The 21,338-nt window shown below is 35.6% G+C and overlaps 1 protein-coding gene across 1 annotated transcript in view; it reads right to left on the reverse strand.

The window, feature by feature from the left end:
- The window catches only part of trpc7b (transient receptor potential cation channel, subfamily C, member 7b), a 90,461-nt gene that overhangs the window by 19,451 nt on the left and 49,672 nt on the right, over positions 1-21,338 (reverse strand). The window contains exon 3 of the mRNA XM_062044063.1: positions 12,998-13,180. Coding sequence (XP_061900047.1) covers positions 12,998-13,180 — 183 coding nt within the window. The remainder of the gene's footprint in view (positions 1-12,997; positions 13,181-21,338) is intronic.

Consider the following 21,338-nt stretch of genomic DNA (forward strand, 5'->3'; position numbering starts at 1 on the left):
TAAGGGGCACTGTCGAGTTTTGAGAAATTGAAAGGATTTTAAGTGCGCCTTATAGTCCGGAAAATACGGTAGTTTAAAAAGGTACACCGGTGAGCAGCAGTGACGGAGGAGAGATGGAAAAGTACAGGCAATGAAAACTACAGGACAAGATCATCACAATAAGAAAATGGTGATTTTTCATATCTGGGCTCGAGGCGTCGCTTAATTGTTTTCTCACTTCAACTCAGCAAGCCTCCTTTTATTGGGCTGCTGTTTTTTCTATTAGTCCCTCAGCGCTTCATCCATTACTGGAGGTTCCCTCAGCGCTTTGACACGGGATGAATCCCAACCGATTTAGACCCGCGGACGGACACACACACACACACACACACACACACACACACACATTTTCTTGTATTTGTTACCTTCTTGAGACCTCCGAAAAATACCGACCTCTAGCATTATAATAAAAGTCCTAATATTACTCAACGCAAGTCAAAATTTCCCAAGAAAAACTGAACATGTGTGCAATATTATGATAAAAGTTGGAATTTCACTCAATAACAGTCGCAATTTTACAAGAAAAAGCTTAAAATGTTGGCAATTTTATGAAGAGTCGGAATTTTACTCGACAAAAGTCACAATTTTGTAAGAAAGCTTTAAAATATTGACAATATTATAATAATGAATCGCAATTTTTGTTGGCAAAATTATGACAGAAGTCATAATTTTACTCCAAAAATAGTCACTATTTTACAAAAGCAACAAAAAAACTGGCAATATTGTGATAAAAGTCTAGTATTATAATAAAAGTCGTAATATTACTCAACGCAAGTCAAAATTTCACAAGAAAAACTGAACATGTGTGCAATATTATGAAAAAAGTTGGAATTTTACTCGACAACAGTCGCAATTTTACAAGAAAAAGCTTAAAATGTTGACAATTTTATGAAAAGAGTCGGAATTTTACTCTACAAAAGTCACAATTTTGTAAGAAATCTTTAAAATATTGACAATATTATAATAATGAATCGCAATTTTCGTTGGTAAAATTATGACAGTCAAAATTTTACTCCAAAAATAGTCACTATTTTACAAGAACAACCAAAAAATTGGCAATATTGTGATAAAAGTCTGTATTTTATGTGACAAATGTCACCATTTTGCAGTAAAAAGTAATCATTTTACATAAAAAATTGCAATGTTACAGAATTAGAAAGAATATGAGAAATTGTTCCCAATTTTATATGAAAAAAGTCTAAACATTGTGAGATCATTTTAGATTTTTTTGTTTGTAATTGGTTTTTAATTTTTATTATTTACTTCAAGTTATTACAGTATGTCTCTATATACATTTTTTTTTATTTTTTTTAATTAATTTTGGCCAAAGGGTGCGCATTTCAATTTGTTTACTTTTGCGTGCACATTAAATCAACAAAAAATCCAGACTTTGGAGCAATGTTCACGGACTATAGTGTTTGGCTCTCTATTAGATGCGATGGTTTTCCTTATTTGGGACCATAATTTTGGTCCTAACTTGTTCACCGGTCCTCACATGGAAGGTACTTTTCCTTGTTGATGTCTCAAGAAGGGTAGAAATACAAGAACACACACACACACATTCTTGTATTTGTTGGAATTTTACTCAATGACAGTCGCAATTTTACAAGAAAAAGCTCAAAATGTTGGCAATTTTATGAAAAGAGTCGTAATTTTACTTGACAAAAGTCACAATTTTGTAAGAAAGCTTTAAAATATTGACAATATTATAATAATGAATCGCAATTTTCGTTGGTAAAATTATGACAGTCATAATTTTACTCCAAAAATAGTCACTATTTTACAAGAACAACAAAAAAATTGGCAATATTGTGATAAAAGTCTGTATTTTATGTGACAAATGTCACCATTTTGCAGTAAAAAGTAATCATTTTACATAAAAAATTGCAATGTTACAGAATTAGAAAGAATATGAGAAATTGTTCCCAATTTTATATGAAAAAAGTCTAAACATTGTGAGATCATTTTAGATTTTTTTGTTTGTAATTGGTTTTTAATTTTTATTATTTACTTCAAGTTATTACAGTATGTCTCTATATACATTTTTTAAATTTTTTTAAATTAATTTTGGCCAAAGGGTGCGCATTTCAATTTGTTTACTTTTGCGTGCACATTAAATCAACAAAAATCCAGACTTTGGAGCAATGTTCACGGACTATAGTGTTTGGCTCTCTATTAGATGCGATGGTTTTCCTTATTTGGGACCATGATTTCGGTCCTAACTTGTTCACCGGTCCTCACATGGAAGGTACTTTTCCTTGTTGATGTCTCAAGAAGGGTAGAAATACAAGAACACACACACACACATTCTTGTATTTGTTGGAATTTTACTCAATGACAGTCGCAATTTTACAAGAAAAAGCTCAAAATGTTGGCAATTTTATGAAAAGAGTCGTAATTTTACTTGACAAAAGTCACAATTTTGTAAGAAAGCTTTAAAATATTGACAATATTATAATAATGAATCACAATTTTCGTTGGTAAAATTATGACAGTCATAATTTTACTCCAAAAATAGTCACTATTTTACAAGAACAACAAAAAAATTGGCAATATTGTGATAAGTCTGTATTTTATGTGACAAATGTCACCATTTTGCTGTAAAAAGTAATAATTTTACATAAAAAAATTGCAATGTTACAGAATTACAAAGAATATGAGAAATTGTTCCCAATTTTATATGAAAAAAGTCTAAATATTGTGAGAAAAAGACTCCTTTTAGTTAATTTTAGATTTTTTTGTTTGTAATTGGTTTTTAATCTTCATTATTTACTTCAAGTTATTACAGTATGTCTCTATATACATCTTTTTAAATTTTTTAAATTAATTTTGGCCAAAGGGTGCGCATTTCAATTTGTTTACTTTTGCGTGCACATTAAATCAACAAAAAATCCAGACTTTGGAGCAATGTTCACGGACTCTAGTATTTGGCTCTCTATTAGATGCGATGGTTTTCCGTATTGGGACCATGATTTCGGTCCTAACTTGTTCACCGGTCCTCATATGGAAGGTACTTTTCCTTGTTGATGTCTCAAAAAGGGTAGAAATACAAGAACACACACACCCACACTCACACACACACTCTCTCTCTTGTATTTGTTACCTTCTTGAGACCTCCTTAAAATGCCTACCTCTAGTATTATAATAAAAGTCGTAATTTTACTCAACCCAAGTCAAAATTTTATAAGAAAAACTGAACATTTTTGCAATATTATGATACATTTGGAATTTTACTCAATAACAGTCGCAATTTTACAAGAACATTTTAAAATATTGGCAATATTATAATATTAAATCGGAATTTTCGTCGGCAAAATTATGACATTTTACACCAAAAATAGTCACTATTTTACAAGAACAACAAAAAAATTGGCAATATTGTGATAAAAGTCTGAATTTTATATGACAAATGTCACCATATTGCAGTAAAAAGTAATAATTTTACATAAAAAAGTAATAATTTTACAAGAAAATATTGCAATGTTACAGAAACAGAAAGAATATGAGAAATTGTTCCCAATTTTATATGAAAAAAGTTTAAACATTGTAAGAAAAAGTCTGGGCTTCCCTGCTTAGGCTGCTGCCCCCGCGACCGGACGTCAGATAAGCGGAAGAAGACGGATGGATGGATGGATGGATGCACATTAAATCAACAAAAAATCCAGACTTTGGAGCAATGTTCACGGACTCTAGTATTTGGCTCTCTATTAGATGCGATGGTTTTCCGTATTGGGACCATGATTTCGGTCCTAATTTGTTATTTTACAAGAACAACAAAAAATTGGCAATATTGTGATAAAAGTCTGAATTTTATATGACAAATGTCACCATATTGCAGTAAAAAGTAATACTTTTACAAGAAAATATTGCAATATTACAGAAACAGAAAGAATATGAGAAATTGTTCCCAATTTTATATGAAAAAAGTCTAAACATTGTAAGAAAAAGTCTGGGCTTCCCTGCTTAGGCTGCTGCCCCCGCGACCCGACCTCAGATAAGCGGAAGAAGACGGATGGATGGATGGATGCACATTAAATCAACAAAAAATCCAAACTTTGGAGCAATGTTCACGGACTCTAGTATTTGGCTCTCTATTAGATGCGATGGTTTTCCGTATTGGGACCATGATTTCGGTCCTACTTTGTTATTTTACAAGAACAACAAAAAATTGGCAATATTGTGATAAAAGTCTGAATTTTATATGACAAATGTCACCATATTGCAGTAAAAAGTAATACTTTTACAAGAAAATATTGCAATATTACAGAAACAGAAAGAATATGAAAAATTGTTCCCAATTTTATATGAAAAAAGTCTAAACATTGTAATAAAAAGTCTGGGTTTCCCTGCTTAGGCTGCTGCCCCCGCGACCCGACCTCAGATAAGCGGAAGAGGACGGCTGGATGGATGCACATTAAATCAACAAAAAATCCAGACTTTGGAGCAATGTTCACAGACTTTAGTATTTGGCTCTATATTAGATGCGATGGTTTTCTGTATTGGGACCATAATTTCGGTCCTAACTTGTTCACCGCTCCTCATATGGAAGGTACTTTTCCTTGTTGATGTCTCAAGAAGGGTAGGAATACAAGAACACACACACAAGTTGGCCCCTGCTGTCCACTGGCCATTCCGCACATGAATCCATACACATTGACCCAAAACGTTGCCCACCCTCGGATCCAGCAACACACATTACATGCGGCCCGGCTCCACCTGGTTTCCATGGTAACACACCCCCTCCCTCTCTGTCGGTCTCCCGTGTAATTAGCTCCCTGAGTATCGTCATGGTGTCTTGTACGGGATTAAAGCAGGCTGTCGACCGGCCGGTGACTGCATGTGATGCTAGCATTTTGTGGGATATGACAAGAAGGTGAAAGCGTGAGGAAGACACACGGGGAGAGGAAGACGGTGGTCGGGGGGAAACGAGCCATTGGTTTGACATTCACTTGACAACATGAAACTACATGCAGTACATGGCGACACACTTGCAGCTTCCCAGCGTGCACGCTGACCTGCAGGTGGTCCAGAGTGAATGTGGCAGCACATGATTTTTTCATCAGCAGGAAAGGTCAGATGTCATTCAGCTGCTTGCTGACCCCCAGTGGCTGTGCACGGCAGTCAGCCGAGACAAACGTCTTGGAAGTGACTGCCGCTTCTCAGCATCCTCTCACGTACACTCAGTCCTTCTGGATAACCTTCTGTGCACACGCACTCACCTGCTGCAACATCCCTAGAGGGTAGGGTTGTCCCGATACCAATATTTTAGTACCGGTAATGTATTTAGACACTTATCGATATTTTAATGAATTTTTTATACATTTTTAATTTTTTAAATTTAATTAATTTTTTTTTTTTTTTTTTTTTAGCTGCTTGATTTTTTTTTTTTTTCATTTAATTTTTATTGACACCCAGCATAATGATTTGTTTATACATTTTAAATTTTTTTCATTTAATGAATTTATTTTTTTTTTTTTTTTTTAGCTGCTTGATATATATATATTTTTTTCATTTAATTTTTATTGACACCCAGCATCAGACATTCCTATCCATTACATAATATTGACAGACATCATATATCTGTTGTCTGCCCTAAATGTCAAATTTTTTTTTTTTTTTATATCCCAACCATACCACCCCCTCACCCCCCCCCCCAAAATAAGAAAGAAACAGCAGAAAAACAAAATAGTATTTGCAAATACATCAGTTAAATAAATACAAAAGAAATAATAATACATGATTAATTATAATAATCAGAAATAAAATTATATATATATATATATTAGGGCTGCAACTAACGATTAATTTGATAATCGATTAATCTGTCGATTATTACTTCGATTAATCGATTACTAATCGGATAAAAGAGACAAACTACATTTCTATCCTTCCTTTCCAGTATTTTATTGGAAAAAAAACAGCATACTGGCACCATACTTATTTTGATTATTGTTTCTCAGCTGTTTGTACATGTTGCAGTTTATAAATAAAGGTTTATTTAAAAAAAAAAATAAAAAAAAAAAATAAATAAATAAATTTAAAAAAAAAAAAGCCTCTGCGCATGCGCATAGCATAGATCCAACGAATCGATGACTAAATTAATCGGCAACTATTTTTATAATCGATTTTAATCGATTTAATCGATTAGTTGTTGCAGCCCTAATATATATATATATATATATATATATATATATATATATATATATATATATATATATATATATATATATATATATATATATACACACACACATATAGTGAGTCATCTTTTTTTTTGTTTATTTTTTTTAAACAGTACAATCACCAATTGGAGAAATTAAAGTCGGGCTTATGAGGCGTGACATAATTGACCCAGTTTTTACCAGTATGAAGTACATTTCTCCAATTTATAATTAATAAAGGCAGTTATCTCCTCCATTCTGTGTATGTCCATTGTTGTTTCCTTCCATTGCTTCAAAGTTGGACTCTCCTGGGGTATCCATTTCCTAGTAATGCTCTTTTTACAGGCCACCAGTAGGATATTCATTAAGTTTTTATCGATGTTTTTCTAAATAAAAGGGACCACAAAAACCGAATTGTTGTCTTTATTTTAACAAAAAATCTTAGGGTACATTAAACATATGTTTCTTAATGCAATTTTGTCCTTAAATAAAATAGTGAACATGCAAGAAAACTGGTCTTTTAGTTTAGAATAAAGGTGAAGGGATGAATGCAAATGATTTTGGACAAATTGTGCATAAATAACCAAACTCATTTTACAAACCCCATTAGGGGCCTCGTGTATTAAGAGTTGTGTGGATTTTACAACAGCAACAAAAATGAGAGTGTTGTTGCAACTCGAACAAATCGATGCATCACAAGGAATTTTATACGCAAATACAAAATCTAAAAATCATTTGCGTGGGGTGAATGTACACCCTTCTGAACAAATATATAAACACAAAACCCAAAAGCAGTGAAGTTGTCACGTTTTGTAAACGGTAAATAAAAACAAATCCTTTTCAACGTATATTCAATTGAATAGACTGCAAAGACAAGATATTTCATGTTCACACTGAGAAGCATCTTTGTTTTTTTGCAAATAATCATTAACTTAGAATTTAATGGCAGCAACACATTGCAAAAAAGTTGTCACAGGGGCATTTTTACCACTGTGTTACATGGCCTTTCCTTTTAACAACACTCAGTAAAGGTTTGGGAACTGAGGAGACACATTTTTGAAGCTTTTCAGGTGGAATTCTTTCCCATTCTTGCTTGATGTACAGCTTAAGTTGTTCAACAGTCCGGGGGTCTCCCTTCTGCTATTTTAGGTGCCACACATTTTCAATGTCTGGACTACAGGCAGGCCAGTCTAGTACCCGCACTCTTTTACTATGAAGCCACGTTGATGTAACACGTGGCTTGGCATTGTCTTGCTGAAATAAGCAGGGGCGTCCAAGAAAAGAGCAACATATGTTGTACCTTTCAGCATTAATGGTGCCTTCACAGATGTGTAAGTTACCCATGTCTTGGCCACTAATACACCCCCATACCATCACACATGCTGGGCCGATTTCTCCAGATTCTACGAACCTTTTAATGATATTACGGACCATAGATGGTGAAATCCCTAAATTTGTTAATGTTGTTCTTAAACTGTTGGACAATTTGCTCAGGCATTTGTTGACAAAGTGGTGACCCTCGCCCCGTTCTTGTTTGTGAATGACTGAGCATTTCATGGAAGCTGCTTTTATACCCAATCATGGCACCCACCTGTTCCCAATTAGCCTGTTCACCTGTGGGATGTTCCAAATAAGTCTTTGATGAGCATTCCTCAACTTTATCAGTCTTTTTTTGCCACTTGTGCCAGCTTTTTTGAAACATGCTGCAGGCATCAAATTCCAAATGAGCTAATATTTGCAAAACAAATTACACAGTTTACCAGTCCGAAGGTTAAATGTCTTGTCTTTGCCGTCTATTCAATTGAATATAAGTTGAAAAGGATTTGCAAATCATTGTATTCTGTTTTTCATACTTGCCTACCTTGAGACCTCCAATATCGGGAGGTGGGGGGTAGGGGATGGGGGGGGGGGGGCGTGGTTGGGGGCGTGGTTATTTACAGCTAGAATTCACCAACTCGAGTATTTCATATATATATATATATATATATATATATATATATATATATATATATATATATATATATATATATATATATATATATATATATATATGAAATACTTGACTTTCAGTGAATTCTAGCTATATATATATATATATATATATATATATATATATATATATATATATATATATATATATATATACATATATATATATATATATATATATATACATATATATATATATATATATATATATATATATATATATATATATATTTATTTATTTTATTTACATAAAAGATATACTTGAATTTCAGTGTTCCCGATGGCTATCCACTAGATGGCAGTATTGTCCTGTTTAATTTCTCCGTTCATGATGAGTATATCATTTCGTGGTGGGGGTGGGGGTTTGGGGGGGGGGGGGGGCGTGGTTGGGAGCGTGGTTATTTACAGCTAGAATTCACCAACTCGAGTATTTCATATATATTTCATATATATATATATATATATATATATATATATATATATATATATATATATATATATATATATATATATATATATATATATATATATATATATATATGAAATACTTGACTTTCTGTGAATTCTAGCTATATATATATATATATATATATATATATATATATATATATATATATATATATATATATATATATATATATATATATTTATTTTATTTACATAAAAGAAATACTTGAATTTCAGTGTTCCGGTGGCTATCCACTAGATGGCAGTATTGTCCTGTTTAACTTCTCCGTTCATGATGAGTATATCATTTCGGCCACCGTGTTCAATGGAGAAGTCTGTTCTACATATTTACAGGCAACATACGCCTTCCCCTTCGAACTGTCCTGGATGAACTGACATTCTTGTTTCCATTCGTTTTGGAACTTGCAAGCGTATTTCTTCATCTTGCTCGTCGACGGCGTGGCCATGTCTGTAATTTCCTCGTTCCTCTGCTTCGTCTCCTTGTTGTGTGCGCAGTTGTGCACTCTACTCTCTAAAAGCCCTAGGTGTTATGACGTCATTGGGCAGGCAAGCTGTTTATATTGTGGGAAAGCGGACGTGAGAACAAGCTGTCCCCACTCAGGTCCGCATTGAGCTGGAGGGGGCGTGGCCTCCAGCTCCGGCTGAATACCGGGAGTTTGTCGGGAGAAAATCTCTGCCGGGAGGTTGTCGGGAGAGGCGCTGAATACCGGGATTCTCCCGCTAAAAACGGGAGGGTTGGCAAGTATGCTTTTTATTTACCATTTACACAACTTCACTGCTTTTGGGGTTTGTACAAGCCGACCAATCGGAGCCTTCATGCCCTGCAAGGTTAGACATTGTTGCAGGTGCACGTCACGCTCCACAAGAGGGTCTGCAGGTGGAGGTGTGAGCCGCTGCAAAGTATGCTGGTGCTTCCACCCGGGAACACATTCCAGGTCTCGGAAAGTGAACTCCAAACTGAAACCGGCATAATAAAACGTTACAGAGAACAAATAAATGTGATAAGGCTGCTATGACATTAAAAAGGGGTAGGACTCAATAAGCTCTGCTTCTTCCTACCTCTTTTCAGACATGAAACAACTGGAAATATGTGATGCATTACACCAGGGGTCACCAACCTTTTTGAAAGCAAGAGCTACTTCTTGGGTAGTGATTAATGCGAAGGGCTACCAGTTTGATACACACTTAAATAAATTGCCAGAAATAGCCAATTTGCTCAATTTACCTTTAACTCTATGTTATTGTTAATAATTAATGATATTTACACTTAATTGAACGGTTTAAAAGAGGAGAAAACAGGAAAAAAATGACAATTAAATTTTGAAACATAGTTTATCTTCAATTTCGACTCTTTAAAATTCTAAATTCAACCGAAAAAAAGAAGAGAAAAACTTAAAAAAAAGAATTTATGGAACATCATTAGTAATTTTTCCTGATCAAGATTAATTTTAGAATTTTGATGACATGTTTTAAATAGGTTAAAATCCAATCTGCACTTTGTTAGAATATACAACAAATTGGACCAAGCTATATTTCTAACAAAGACAAATCATTATTTCTTCTAGATTTTCCAGAACAAAAATTTTAAAAGAAATTCAAAAGACTTTGAAATAAGATTTAAATTTGATTCTACAGATTTTCTAGATTTGCCAGAATAATGTTTTTGAATTTTAATCATAATAGGTTTGAAGAAATATTTCACAAATATTCTTCGTCGAAAAAACAGAAGCTAAAATGAAGAATTAAATTAAAATGTATTTATTATTCTTTACAATAATTTAAAAAAAAATTACTTGAACATTGATTTAAATTGTCAGGAAAGAAGAGGAAGGAATTTAAAAGGTAAAAAGGTATATGTGTTTAAAAATCCTAAAATCATTTTTAAGGTTGTATTTTTTCTCTAAAATTGTCTTTCTGAAAGTTATAAGAAGCAAAGTAAAAAAAATAATGAATTTATTTAAACAAGTGAAGACCAAGTCTTTAAAATATTTTCTTGGATTTTCAAATTCTATTTGAGTTTTGTCTCTCTTAGAATTAAAAAGCTTGCTAGTAAATAAATGAAATTAAAAAAATCGAGGCAGCTCACTGGTAAGTGCTGCTATTTGAGCTATTTTTAGAACAGGCCAGCGGGCTACTCATCTGGTCCTTACGGGCTACCTGGTGCCCGCGGGCACTGCGTTGGTGACCCCTGCATGACACCATCATTGCACGCTGGAGGTAAACTGAACTGAAATGAACACCCACCCTTTTGATATAAGAGTTATCCCAGAGCATTTTTTAATATTCCGGTTACCAAATTTATGACATGGACGACATACTTTAAGATCCCCCGGTGTGTAATTAAAGTGATATACTCTATGTCCGACATCATTTCTCATGAAGACGTCATTTGTGACAAAACTTCATCTCAGGAGATTGTCTAATAAAGTTGCAGAATATGATTATGCGCTAATAGACACTACTTTGCTTGTTTCCGTTTGGCATCGCAACTTGGCCCTGTCATGATCCGTGGTCCGGTTCATGTTTTTATTATGTTCTGTTAGTTTTGGACTCTTTTAGTTCCTGTTTGACACCTGAGTTTGGTTCGGTTGCCATAGCTACTGTCATGTCTGTGTGATCACGTTTTGTTTTGGTTATGTTCGGTTTGGTTTTTGGACTCTCTGTGCACTCTTGTTTGTTTTGTTTCCATGACAACCCATTCGTTTTCACCTGTCCTCATGTCACGCACCTGATTCATTTGCTGTCACACAGCTGTCATTAATCATGTTCAAGACTATTTAAGCCGATAGTTGCCAGGAAGTCAGCCTGGCGACATTCTGTCAAGACGTGGACTATGGGATGTTTGTTTTCCCGAGATGCAAGTAAAGTTGGACTGGACATGGCGTGAAAGTAAGTACATATTTATTTGAACACTAACAAAAGGTACAAAACTAAAGGCGCGGAGAACAAACTTGACTAATGAAACAAAAACTAGCACTTAGGCAAAAAACTATGAACATGAAACAAGTAAACACGTACTGTGACAAGAATATAGACAAAAGTCACTTGGCATGGAACTATGGTAGCATGGGTAACTCTGTTTGACTTCTGCTATGAGGAGATATCAATAAAAGAATGGATCATCAATGATAAAGAGTGTAACCGTAATTCAGTCAAGGATGCTCCACTAACTGTTGCGTTCTTTCTAGCATGTCTGCTTGTTTTGTTGGCATGGAAAATTGCAACAATTACTTGGAGGCAATTGGCCACCAAACGCAAATTGTAATTGGAAATGACGTACCTTACCATGAACTTAAACAAGTTGAAAAACGTATTGGGGTGTTACCATTTAGTGGTCAATTGTACGGAATATGTACCGTACTGTGCAATCTACTAATAAAAGTCTCAATCAATCAATCAAACTTGTAAAAAAAAAAAAAGATATCGAAATATGACAGTTCGCGTGAATCGGTAGTACCGACGAAATGTTGTCAATAATCACTCCTACCCACTTCTCCAAAGTGGGCTGGCTCAGGGTGGAGGACATAGTTAAACAACTTGCACTGAGCCTAGTCTATAAAATCCGCTACACCTCCCTGATACCGAAGTACATGTCAAACTACTTCCTTAACGTAAATGACCGCCATAACCACAACACCAGGGGGAGCTCCACTAACCACGTTAAACCCAGATTCCCAACTAACAAAGGTCTTAACTCATTCTCTTTCTATGCCACATCAATGTGGAATGCGCTCCCAACAGGTATAAAAGAAAGGGCATCTCTATCCTCCTTCAAAACCGCACTAAAAGAACACCTCCAGGCAACTTCAGCCCTAAACTAACACCCTCCCCTCACCACATCCCACCTCCCCGGATTATAAATAATTATATGTAAATAATCAAATGTATATACTTATTCTTATGCTTTCTGATCTCTCTCTATGTCCACTACTTGCTGTACATATCCTACCAAGTCAGTCCTACACTGTTTCAATGCCCATTTCTCTGACGATGCAATTGTTGATGACTGAAGTGCTGATATCAACAAAAACCCCCACCCCACCCTCCACATCCCACACCCCGGATTGTAAATAATGTAAATAATTGAATGTATATACTCTGATGATTATCTTGTGTGATGACTGTATTATGATGATGGTATATATCTGTATCATGAATCAATTTAAGTGGACCCCGACTTAAACAAGTTGAAAAACGTATTGGGGTGTTACCATTTAGTGGTCAATTGTACGGAATATGTACTGTACTGTGCAATCTACTAATACAAGTTTCAATCAATCAATCAAAAAAAGTACCAAATTCGGTACCCATCTGTAGAAAAGTATTGCACATGAGTTTACCTTCTTCACTTCATATTTGATAGCCAGTTTGACGCGGCTGAGGCAGGGTCGGTTGTAGGGGCTGGGCGGGCACAGGTCCACGTCGCCGTTCAGTATGGCTTCCACTTCCTCTGTGTTCCGACAGAGGTCCAAGACGCCGACCACAAAGTCTTTGCACTGCATGGACAGCTTGCGGTAGTCGTTCTGCAAAGGAGGGACAAGATGGCAGGGCGGGAGGGTCAAACAAGAAGGTAGAAACAACCGGGTGCAGTCTTGGAGGAATACAAGCTTTACTTTGATAAAGTCATGGCTCCACATCAACATTTTCTCCTTAGTCCATGCCAGCACCAAGTTCTACAGAATATTTGTACCGGACTATAAGGCGTACTTAAAATCTGTATTTTTTCTCAAAACTTGACAGGGCGCCTTATAACCCAGTGAGCCTAATAATTCTAGTTTTGATTACCGACCTCTTGATACAAGTGTGACCAGTAGATGGCAGTCACACATAAGAGATACGTGTAGACCTCAATATGATGGCAGTCACACATAAGAGCTACCTGTAGACTGCAATATGAGTCAAGTAAACAACACCAACATTGTATATGTTCCATTGAAAATATAGAACATTACACATGGCGCTCAAAAATCTATCAAAAAGTTTTAGTAGGACTTTGGTAAGCTATGAAGCCACACCACTTGATGGATTGTACTGTGCTTCAACATAGGAGTATTATTATGGTGTGTGTATAAGGTAAGACATATTATCTGATTCGCAATATTATGCAAAAGCAACTTTTCTTACCTTCTGGTACCTGCTGATCTGTACTTGGGATCTGCATAAGTACTGAAAAATTGCACCCGTCCGCCATAGTCGATAAGCTTCTCCTTTTTCACAATCTTCTTGTTATGTGGCATTCTGTCATTTCTAATATAAAGTAGTGTAAAGTTCTTACTTATATCTGTCAGTAAACTCGCCATGAAAGCGCTAAAACATACCGGTGTAGTGAGTTTACATTATTCACCCAAGGAACTTTAGTTATTAGAGAGTTCCGGTCGGACATTTTTTTTGAGCGTTGTTGTTGCACTAGTGAGTCACGGATGAGGAGATGCTGCTCCGTTATTGTTTGAAGTAAAGTGTGAATGTCATTAAAACAGTTAGCTCCATCTTTTGACACTTCTTCCACTCCCGTCCTTGCACGCTACACCGCTACAACAAAGACGACGGGGAGAAGACGCTGTCCAAGGTGAGCCACGTAAATAAGACCCGCCCACAAAACGGCGCGTCCTGAAGCGACTGTCAGAAAGCGGCTTGAAGATGATGTGTAAAACATCATCAATGGCTGTCAGAATAATTGTATCTAAGTTATCACAAAACTTGGTGTTGCCATGAGTTGCCGGCGAGAAGACAAAAGCTGTCTTTGATCCTACCAGGAAGAAGGCTTGTAAAACTCCACTGTGTAGGATGGGAAGCACCGTGTCTCTTTGATGTATTGTAATCCACAGAAAGATTTGGTCTTGACCCGAGAACTACAAAGCAGAGAGGAAGCAGGACCAGACTCCCCTCGAGGCGACCTTTTCTTTTAACTGTTTCACGACCTCTTCTTTGAACTCTTTTTACGACCTTTTCTTTGAACCGACCTTTTCTTTGAACTGTTTGTAACCAAAGGCGATGGCTGTTTACGACCCCCCCTCCCTTAGAAACAGCTGTTGCCATGTAATCAGGGAAAGTCCAAATAGAAGAGGAGGCGTACAATCTTTCGTCAGAGCGTGTTGGAACACTGTACAAGGGTACAGGTGTACGAGCCAAATGTAATTCTGTCTCTGTTTAATTCCTTGCTTCTTGTCTTGTTTAATAGATGTCATCAGTGTTTGAACCTGACAATGGCAACATTTTGACCAAAGAACCACCATTACATGTTATGTAGACCAGTGGTACCCAACCTTTTTGTAGCTGCGGACCGGTCAACGCTTGAAAATTTGTCCCACGGACCGGTGTATTAAAAAAAAATATATATATATATATATATATATATATATATATATATATATATATATATATATATATATATATATATATATATATATATATATATATATATATATATTTTTTTTTTTTTTACATAAATAAATACAATCATGTGTGCTTACGGACTGTATCCCTGCAGACTGTATTGATCTATATTGATATATAATGTATATATTGTTTTTCATGTTGATTTCATTAAAAAAAAAAAAAAAATTAAAAAAAAATTATTATTATTTTTTTTTTATTCTTGTGCGGCCCGGTGGTTGGGGACCACTGATGTAGACCACAAGGAAGTCTTTTACATTTAGAAGAAGAAAAAAATTAATCCTTTAATGCGCCCTATAATCCGGTGCGCCTTATATATGAAAAACTGATCAAAAATGGACCATTCATCGGCGCCCTGTGGTCTGAAAAATACGGTATATTTGTTAGATATAACCCAGAGGAGATAAATAATGCCCCTTGTTTTATAGTTTTCAGACTCGCACATCCTCCCTGCCTATCTTTTAGCTGTTAAAAGGTGCTAATAACGTATCACCTTTTTTCACAAACAGAATGAGAAACACCTCAAACAAACAAATGGACTCATTTCATTCATTTCCATCAATCTGGGTGTGAAAGCTCAAAATGGTAACACCGTGATTTGATTCATGCCCTTTCCCTAATGAGACAGGACTTTTGAAACAAGCACACAATTAGATGCATTATGGATTAGAACGATATCATTAATAGAGTGTGCTAGCGGAGGAAAACTAGTTTTGTGTTTATAATGAAGCAAAAACGTACAAGTGCATGAAGAATAATGATGAAATTAAGTAATGTGTAAGATCCACCATTACTTATATTAACTGCAGGCTGTAAAAACTGCCTAATTATTGTAACTCATAAATATTGTGGCTTTGAATATTCAGTACGCTCCTCTATCTTCTTGTTTTCTTAGTTTGCTTTTCTCATACACAATTTGGCTGGCCATAAAATTCAGATTGTTTTCGGACTATAAGGCGCACTTTAAATCCTTTCATTTTCTCAAAACTCGACAGTGCGCCTAATGTACGGAATAAATCTGGTTGTGCTTACCGACCTCGAAGCAATTTTATTTGGTACATGGTGTGATGATAAGTGTGACTAGTAGATGGCAGTCATACGTAAGAGATGCGTGTAAACTGCAAGATGACTCCAGTAAACAGCACCAAAACTTTAAATGTTCCATTGAAAATATAGAACATTACACACGAAATCTGTCAAAATGTTTTTAGTACAACTTCGGTAAGCTACGAAGCTGCACCGCTTGATGGATTGTCGGCGCATTAAACATACGAGTATTACTATGGTGCAGGGGTCACCAACCTTTTTGAAACCAAGAGCTACTTCTTGGGTAGTGATTAATGCGAAGGGCTACCAGTTTGATACACACTTAAATAAATGGCCAGAAATATTCAATTTGCTCATTTTACCTTTAACTCTATGTTATTATTAATAATTAATGATATTTACACTTAATTGAACGGTTTAAAAGAGGAGAAAACATGAAAATAATGACAATTAAATTTTAAAACATAGTTTATCTTCAATTTCGACTCTTTAAAATTCAAAATTCAACCGAAAAAAAGAAGAGAAAAACTTAAAAAAAGAATTTATGGAACATCATTAGTCATTTTTCCTGATTAAGATTAATTTTAGAATTTTCATGACATGTTTTAAATAGGTTAAAATCCAATCTACACTTTGTTAGAATATATAACAAATTGGACCAAGCTATATTTCTAACAAAGACAAATCATTATTTCTTCTAGATTTTCCAAATCAAACATTTTAAAATAAATTCAAAAGACTTTGAAATAAGATTTAAATTTGATTCTACAGATTTTCTAGATTTGCCAGAATAATTTTTTTGAAATTTAATCATAATAAGTTTGAAGAAATATTTCACAAATATTCTTCGTCTAAAAAACAGAAGCTAAAATGAAGAATTAAATTAAAATGTATTTATTATTCTTTACAATAAAACACATTTTTTTACTTGAACATTGATTTAAATTGTCAGGAAAGAAAAGGAAGGAATTTAAAAGGTAAAAAGGTATATGTGTTTAAAAATCCTAAAATCAATTTTAAGGTTGTATTTTTTCTCTAAAATTGTCTTTCTGAAAGTTATAAGAAGCAAAGTAAAAAAATTATGAATTTATTCAAACAAGTGAAGACCAAGTCTTTAAAATATATTCTTGGATTTTCAAATTCTATTTGAGTTTTGTCTCTCTTAGAATTAAAAATGTCAGGCAAAGCGAGACCAGCTTGCTAGTAAATAAATAAAATAGAAAAAATAGAGGCAGCTCACTGGTAAGTGCTGCTATTTGAGCTATTTTTAGAACAGGCCGGCGGGCTACTCATCTGGTCCTTACGGGCTACCTGGTGCCCGCGGGCACCGCGTTGGTGACCCCTGCTATGGTGTGTGTATAAGGACCCGGAAAATGGCACCTATTAGCAGACATATTATCTGGCGTTTTGTTTCGCAATGATATGCAAAACTAACTTTTCTTACCTTCCGGTACCTGCTGATGTCTATTTGGGATCTGCATAAGTCCTGAAAATGTGCGCGCATCCGCCATTGTAGTACTTGGCGACACTGTAGTCATAAAATGATTATTTTTGTTACAGGACATTCATCCTCCACTGTTGCCATTTCTAATATAAAGTAGTGTAAAGTTCTTACTTATATCTGTCAGTAAACTCACCATGAAAGCACTAAAACATACCGGTGTAGTGAGTTTACATTATTCACCCAAGGAACTTTAGTTATTAGAGAGTTCTGGTCGGACGATTTTTCACGGGACACATTTCCGGGCGTTGTTGTTGTTGCACTAGTGAGCTATGAAAGCGCTAAAACATACTGGTGTAGTGAGTTGCATTATTCACTAGAGATGTCCGATAATGTTTTTTTTGCCGATATCCGATATTTTGATATTGTCCAACTCTTAATTACCGATTCCGATATATACAGTGGTGGAATAACACTTTATTATGCCTCATTTTGTTGTGATGCCCCGCTGGATGCATTAAAAGAGGGGTCACCAACGCGGTGCCCGCGGGCACCAGGTAGCCCGTAAGGACCAGATGAGTAGCCCGCCGGCCTGTTCTAAAAATAGCTCAAATAGCAGCACTTACCAGTGAGCTGCCTCTATTTTTTAAATTGTATTTATTTACTAGCAAGCTGGTCTCGCTTTGCCCGACATTTTTAATTCTAAGAGAGACAAAACTCAAATAGAATTTGCAAATCCAAGAAAATATATTAAAGACTTGGTCTTCACTTGTTTAAATACATTCATAATTTGTTTTACTTTGCTTCTTATAACTTTCAGAAAGACAATTTTAGAGAAAAAATACAACCTTAAAAATTATTTTAGGATTTTTAAACACATATACCTTTTTACCTTTTAAATTCCTTCCTCTTCTTTCCTGACAATTTAAATCAATGTTCAAGTAAAAAAATTGTTTTTATTGTAAAGAATAATAAATACATTTTAATTTAATTCTTCATTTTAGCTTCTGTTTTTTCGACAAAGAATATTTGTGAAATATTTCTTCAAACTTATTATGATTAAAATTCCAAAAAATTATTCTGGCAAATCTAGAAAATCTGTAGAATCAAATTTAAATCTTATTTCAAAGTCTTTTGATTATCTTTTAAAATTTTTGTTCTGGAAAATCTAGAAGAAATAACGATTTGTCTTTGTTAGAAATATAGCTTGGTCCAATTTGTTATATATTCTAACAAAGTGTAGATTGGATTTTGACCTATTTAAAACATGTCATCAAAATTCTAAAATTAATCTTAATCAGGAAAAATGACTAATGATGTTCCATAAATTCTTTTTTTAAGTTTTTCTCTTCTTTTTTTCGGTTGAATTTTGAATTTTAAAGAGTCGAAATTGAAGATAAACTATGTTTCAAAATTTAATTGTCATTTTTTTCCTGTTTTCTCCTCTTTTAAACCGTTCAATTAAGTGTAAATATCATTAATTATTAATAATAACATAGAGTTAAAGGTAAATTGAGCAAATTGGCTATTTCTGGCAATTTATTTAAGTGTGTATCAAACTGGTAGCCCTTCGCATTAATCACCACCCAAGAAGTAGCTCTTGCTTTCAAAAAGGTTGGTGACCCCTGCATTAAACAATGTAACAAGGTTTTCCAAAATAAATCAACTCAAGTTATGGGGGGGGTAGGGGGTAGCGAGGGGTGTGTATTGTAGCGTCCTGAAAGAGTTAGTGCTGCAAGGGGTTCTGGGTATTTGTTCTGTTGTGTTTATGTTGTGTTACGGTGCGGATGTTCTCCCGAAATGTGTTTGTCATTCTTGTTTGGTGTGGGTTCACAGTGTGGCGCATATTTGTAACAGTGTTAAACTTGTTTCTACGGCCACCCTCAGTGTGACCTGTATGGCTGTTGACCAAGTATGCATTGCATTCATGTGACTGGGCCGGCACGCAAAGGCAGTGCCTTTAAGGTTTATTGTCGCTCTGTACTTCTCCCTACGGCCGTGTACACAGCGGCCTTTTAAAAAGTCATACAATTTACTCCGTTATTGATTGATTGAAGTGTGAATGTCATTAAAACAGTTAGCGCCATCTTTTGACACTTCTTCCACTCCCGTCCTTGCACGCTACACCGCTACAACAAAACGGCGCATCCTGAAGCGACTGTCAAAAAGCGACTTGAAGATGATGTGTAAAACATCATCTATGCAACATTTTCAGCAAAGAACCAGCATTACATGTTATGTAGACCACAAGGAAGTCTTTTACATTTAGAACAAAAATCTCCTTTAATGCGCCTTATAATCCGGTGCGCCTTTTTTATGAAAAAAAAACCCCGCTCATCTGCTGTGCGCCTTATGATCCGGTGCGCCCTATGGTCCGGAAAATACGGTAAAACAATTTTAGATGAGAATGAAATTAAAGTTGTGGTTCAATCAGGATATCCAAGCCATTGTTTTGTTTACATTTTTAGTCATTCGTTGTCCGTCTGCAAATTCTGTACCAGTTGTATTGTAACTTCTGAATACAGAGCACCTTATTTCCAGACGTGTCTCGCCAGCAGTATCTACTGGCTCTTAGGGGACTAGAAGACTCATTTAAAGGCCTACTGAAAGCCACTACTAGCGACCACGCAGTCTGATAGTTTATATATCAATGATGAAATCTTAACATTGCAACACATGCCAATACGGCCGGGTTAACTTATAAAGTGACATTTTACATTTCCCGCCACACTTCCGGTTGAAAACGTCTATGTATGATGACGTATGCGCGTGACGTCAATCATTGAAACGGAAGTATTCGGACACATTGAATACAATACAAAAAGCTCTGTTTTCATCTCAAAATTCCACAGTATTCTGGACATCTGTGTTGGTGAATATTTTGCAATTTGTTTAATGAACAATGGAGACTGCAAAGAAGAAAGTTGTAGGTGGGATCGGTGTATTAGCGGCTGGCTGCAGCAACACAACCAGGAGGACTTTGAGATGGATAGCAGACGCGCTAGCCGCCGCTAGCCGCCGACCGCATCAATGATCGGGTGAAGTCCTTCGTCGCTCCGTCGATCGCTGGAACGCAGGTGAGCACGGGTGTTGATGAGCAGATGAGGACTGGCTGGCATAGGTGGAGAGTTAATGTTTTTAGCATAGCTTTGACGAGGTCCCGTAGCTAAGTTAGCTTCAATGGCGTCGTTAGCAACAGCATTGTTAAGCTTCGCCAGGCTGGAAAGCATTAACCGTGTAGTTACATGTCCATGGTTTAATAGTATTGTTGATCTTCTGTCTATCCTTCCAGTCAGGGGTTTATTTCTTTTGTTTTGTCACGTGGGGGTCGCATATTTGTGCGGGATCGTTCCTCCAATGAAACACGGACCACTCCGGACGAAAACGTAAAGGTAGGAATGATTTATTGATCATAAATCATCCAAAAACACAAGACAAGAAAATAAACAAAAGAAAAGCGTGCCGAACGCACGGGAAGCTAAGGCTAACACTTAGCACAAGAGTCTGGAACATGAAATACAAAAAACGTGACCGATGCTTACCGCAAACAAGGAGAACAGGACGAGTGAACAAAAAGGCAGGTTTAAATAGTGTTAGTGATGGCAAACAGGTGCGCGTCGGGAACACAAGTGGCAGGTGAAAATAATAAGTAACCATGGTGACGAAACAAACTCGCAGGTGCACAAGCAATAACAAAAGGAGTCCAAAACTAACAGAAAACACAAAAACATGATTCGGCCCACGGATCATGACATGTTTCTATCTGCATTTAAGCCTAATGCTATCATGTTAGCTCCGTA

Source organism: Entelurus aequoreus, linkage group LG04, assembly GCF_033978785.1.
Source record: "Entelurus aequoreus isolate RoL-2023_Sb linkage group LG04, RoL_Eaeq_v1.1, whole genome shotgun sequence".
In the NCBI taxonomy this organism is placed as follows: Eukaryota; Metazoa; Chordata; class Actinopteri; order Syngnathiformes; family Syngnathidae; genus Entelurus; species Entelurus aequoreus.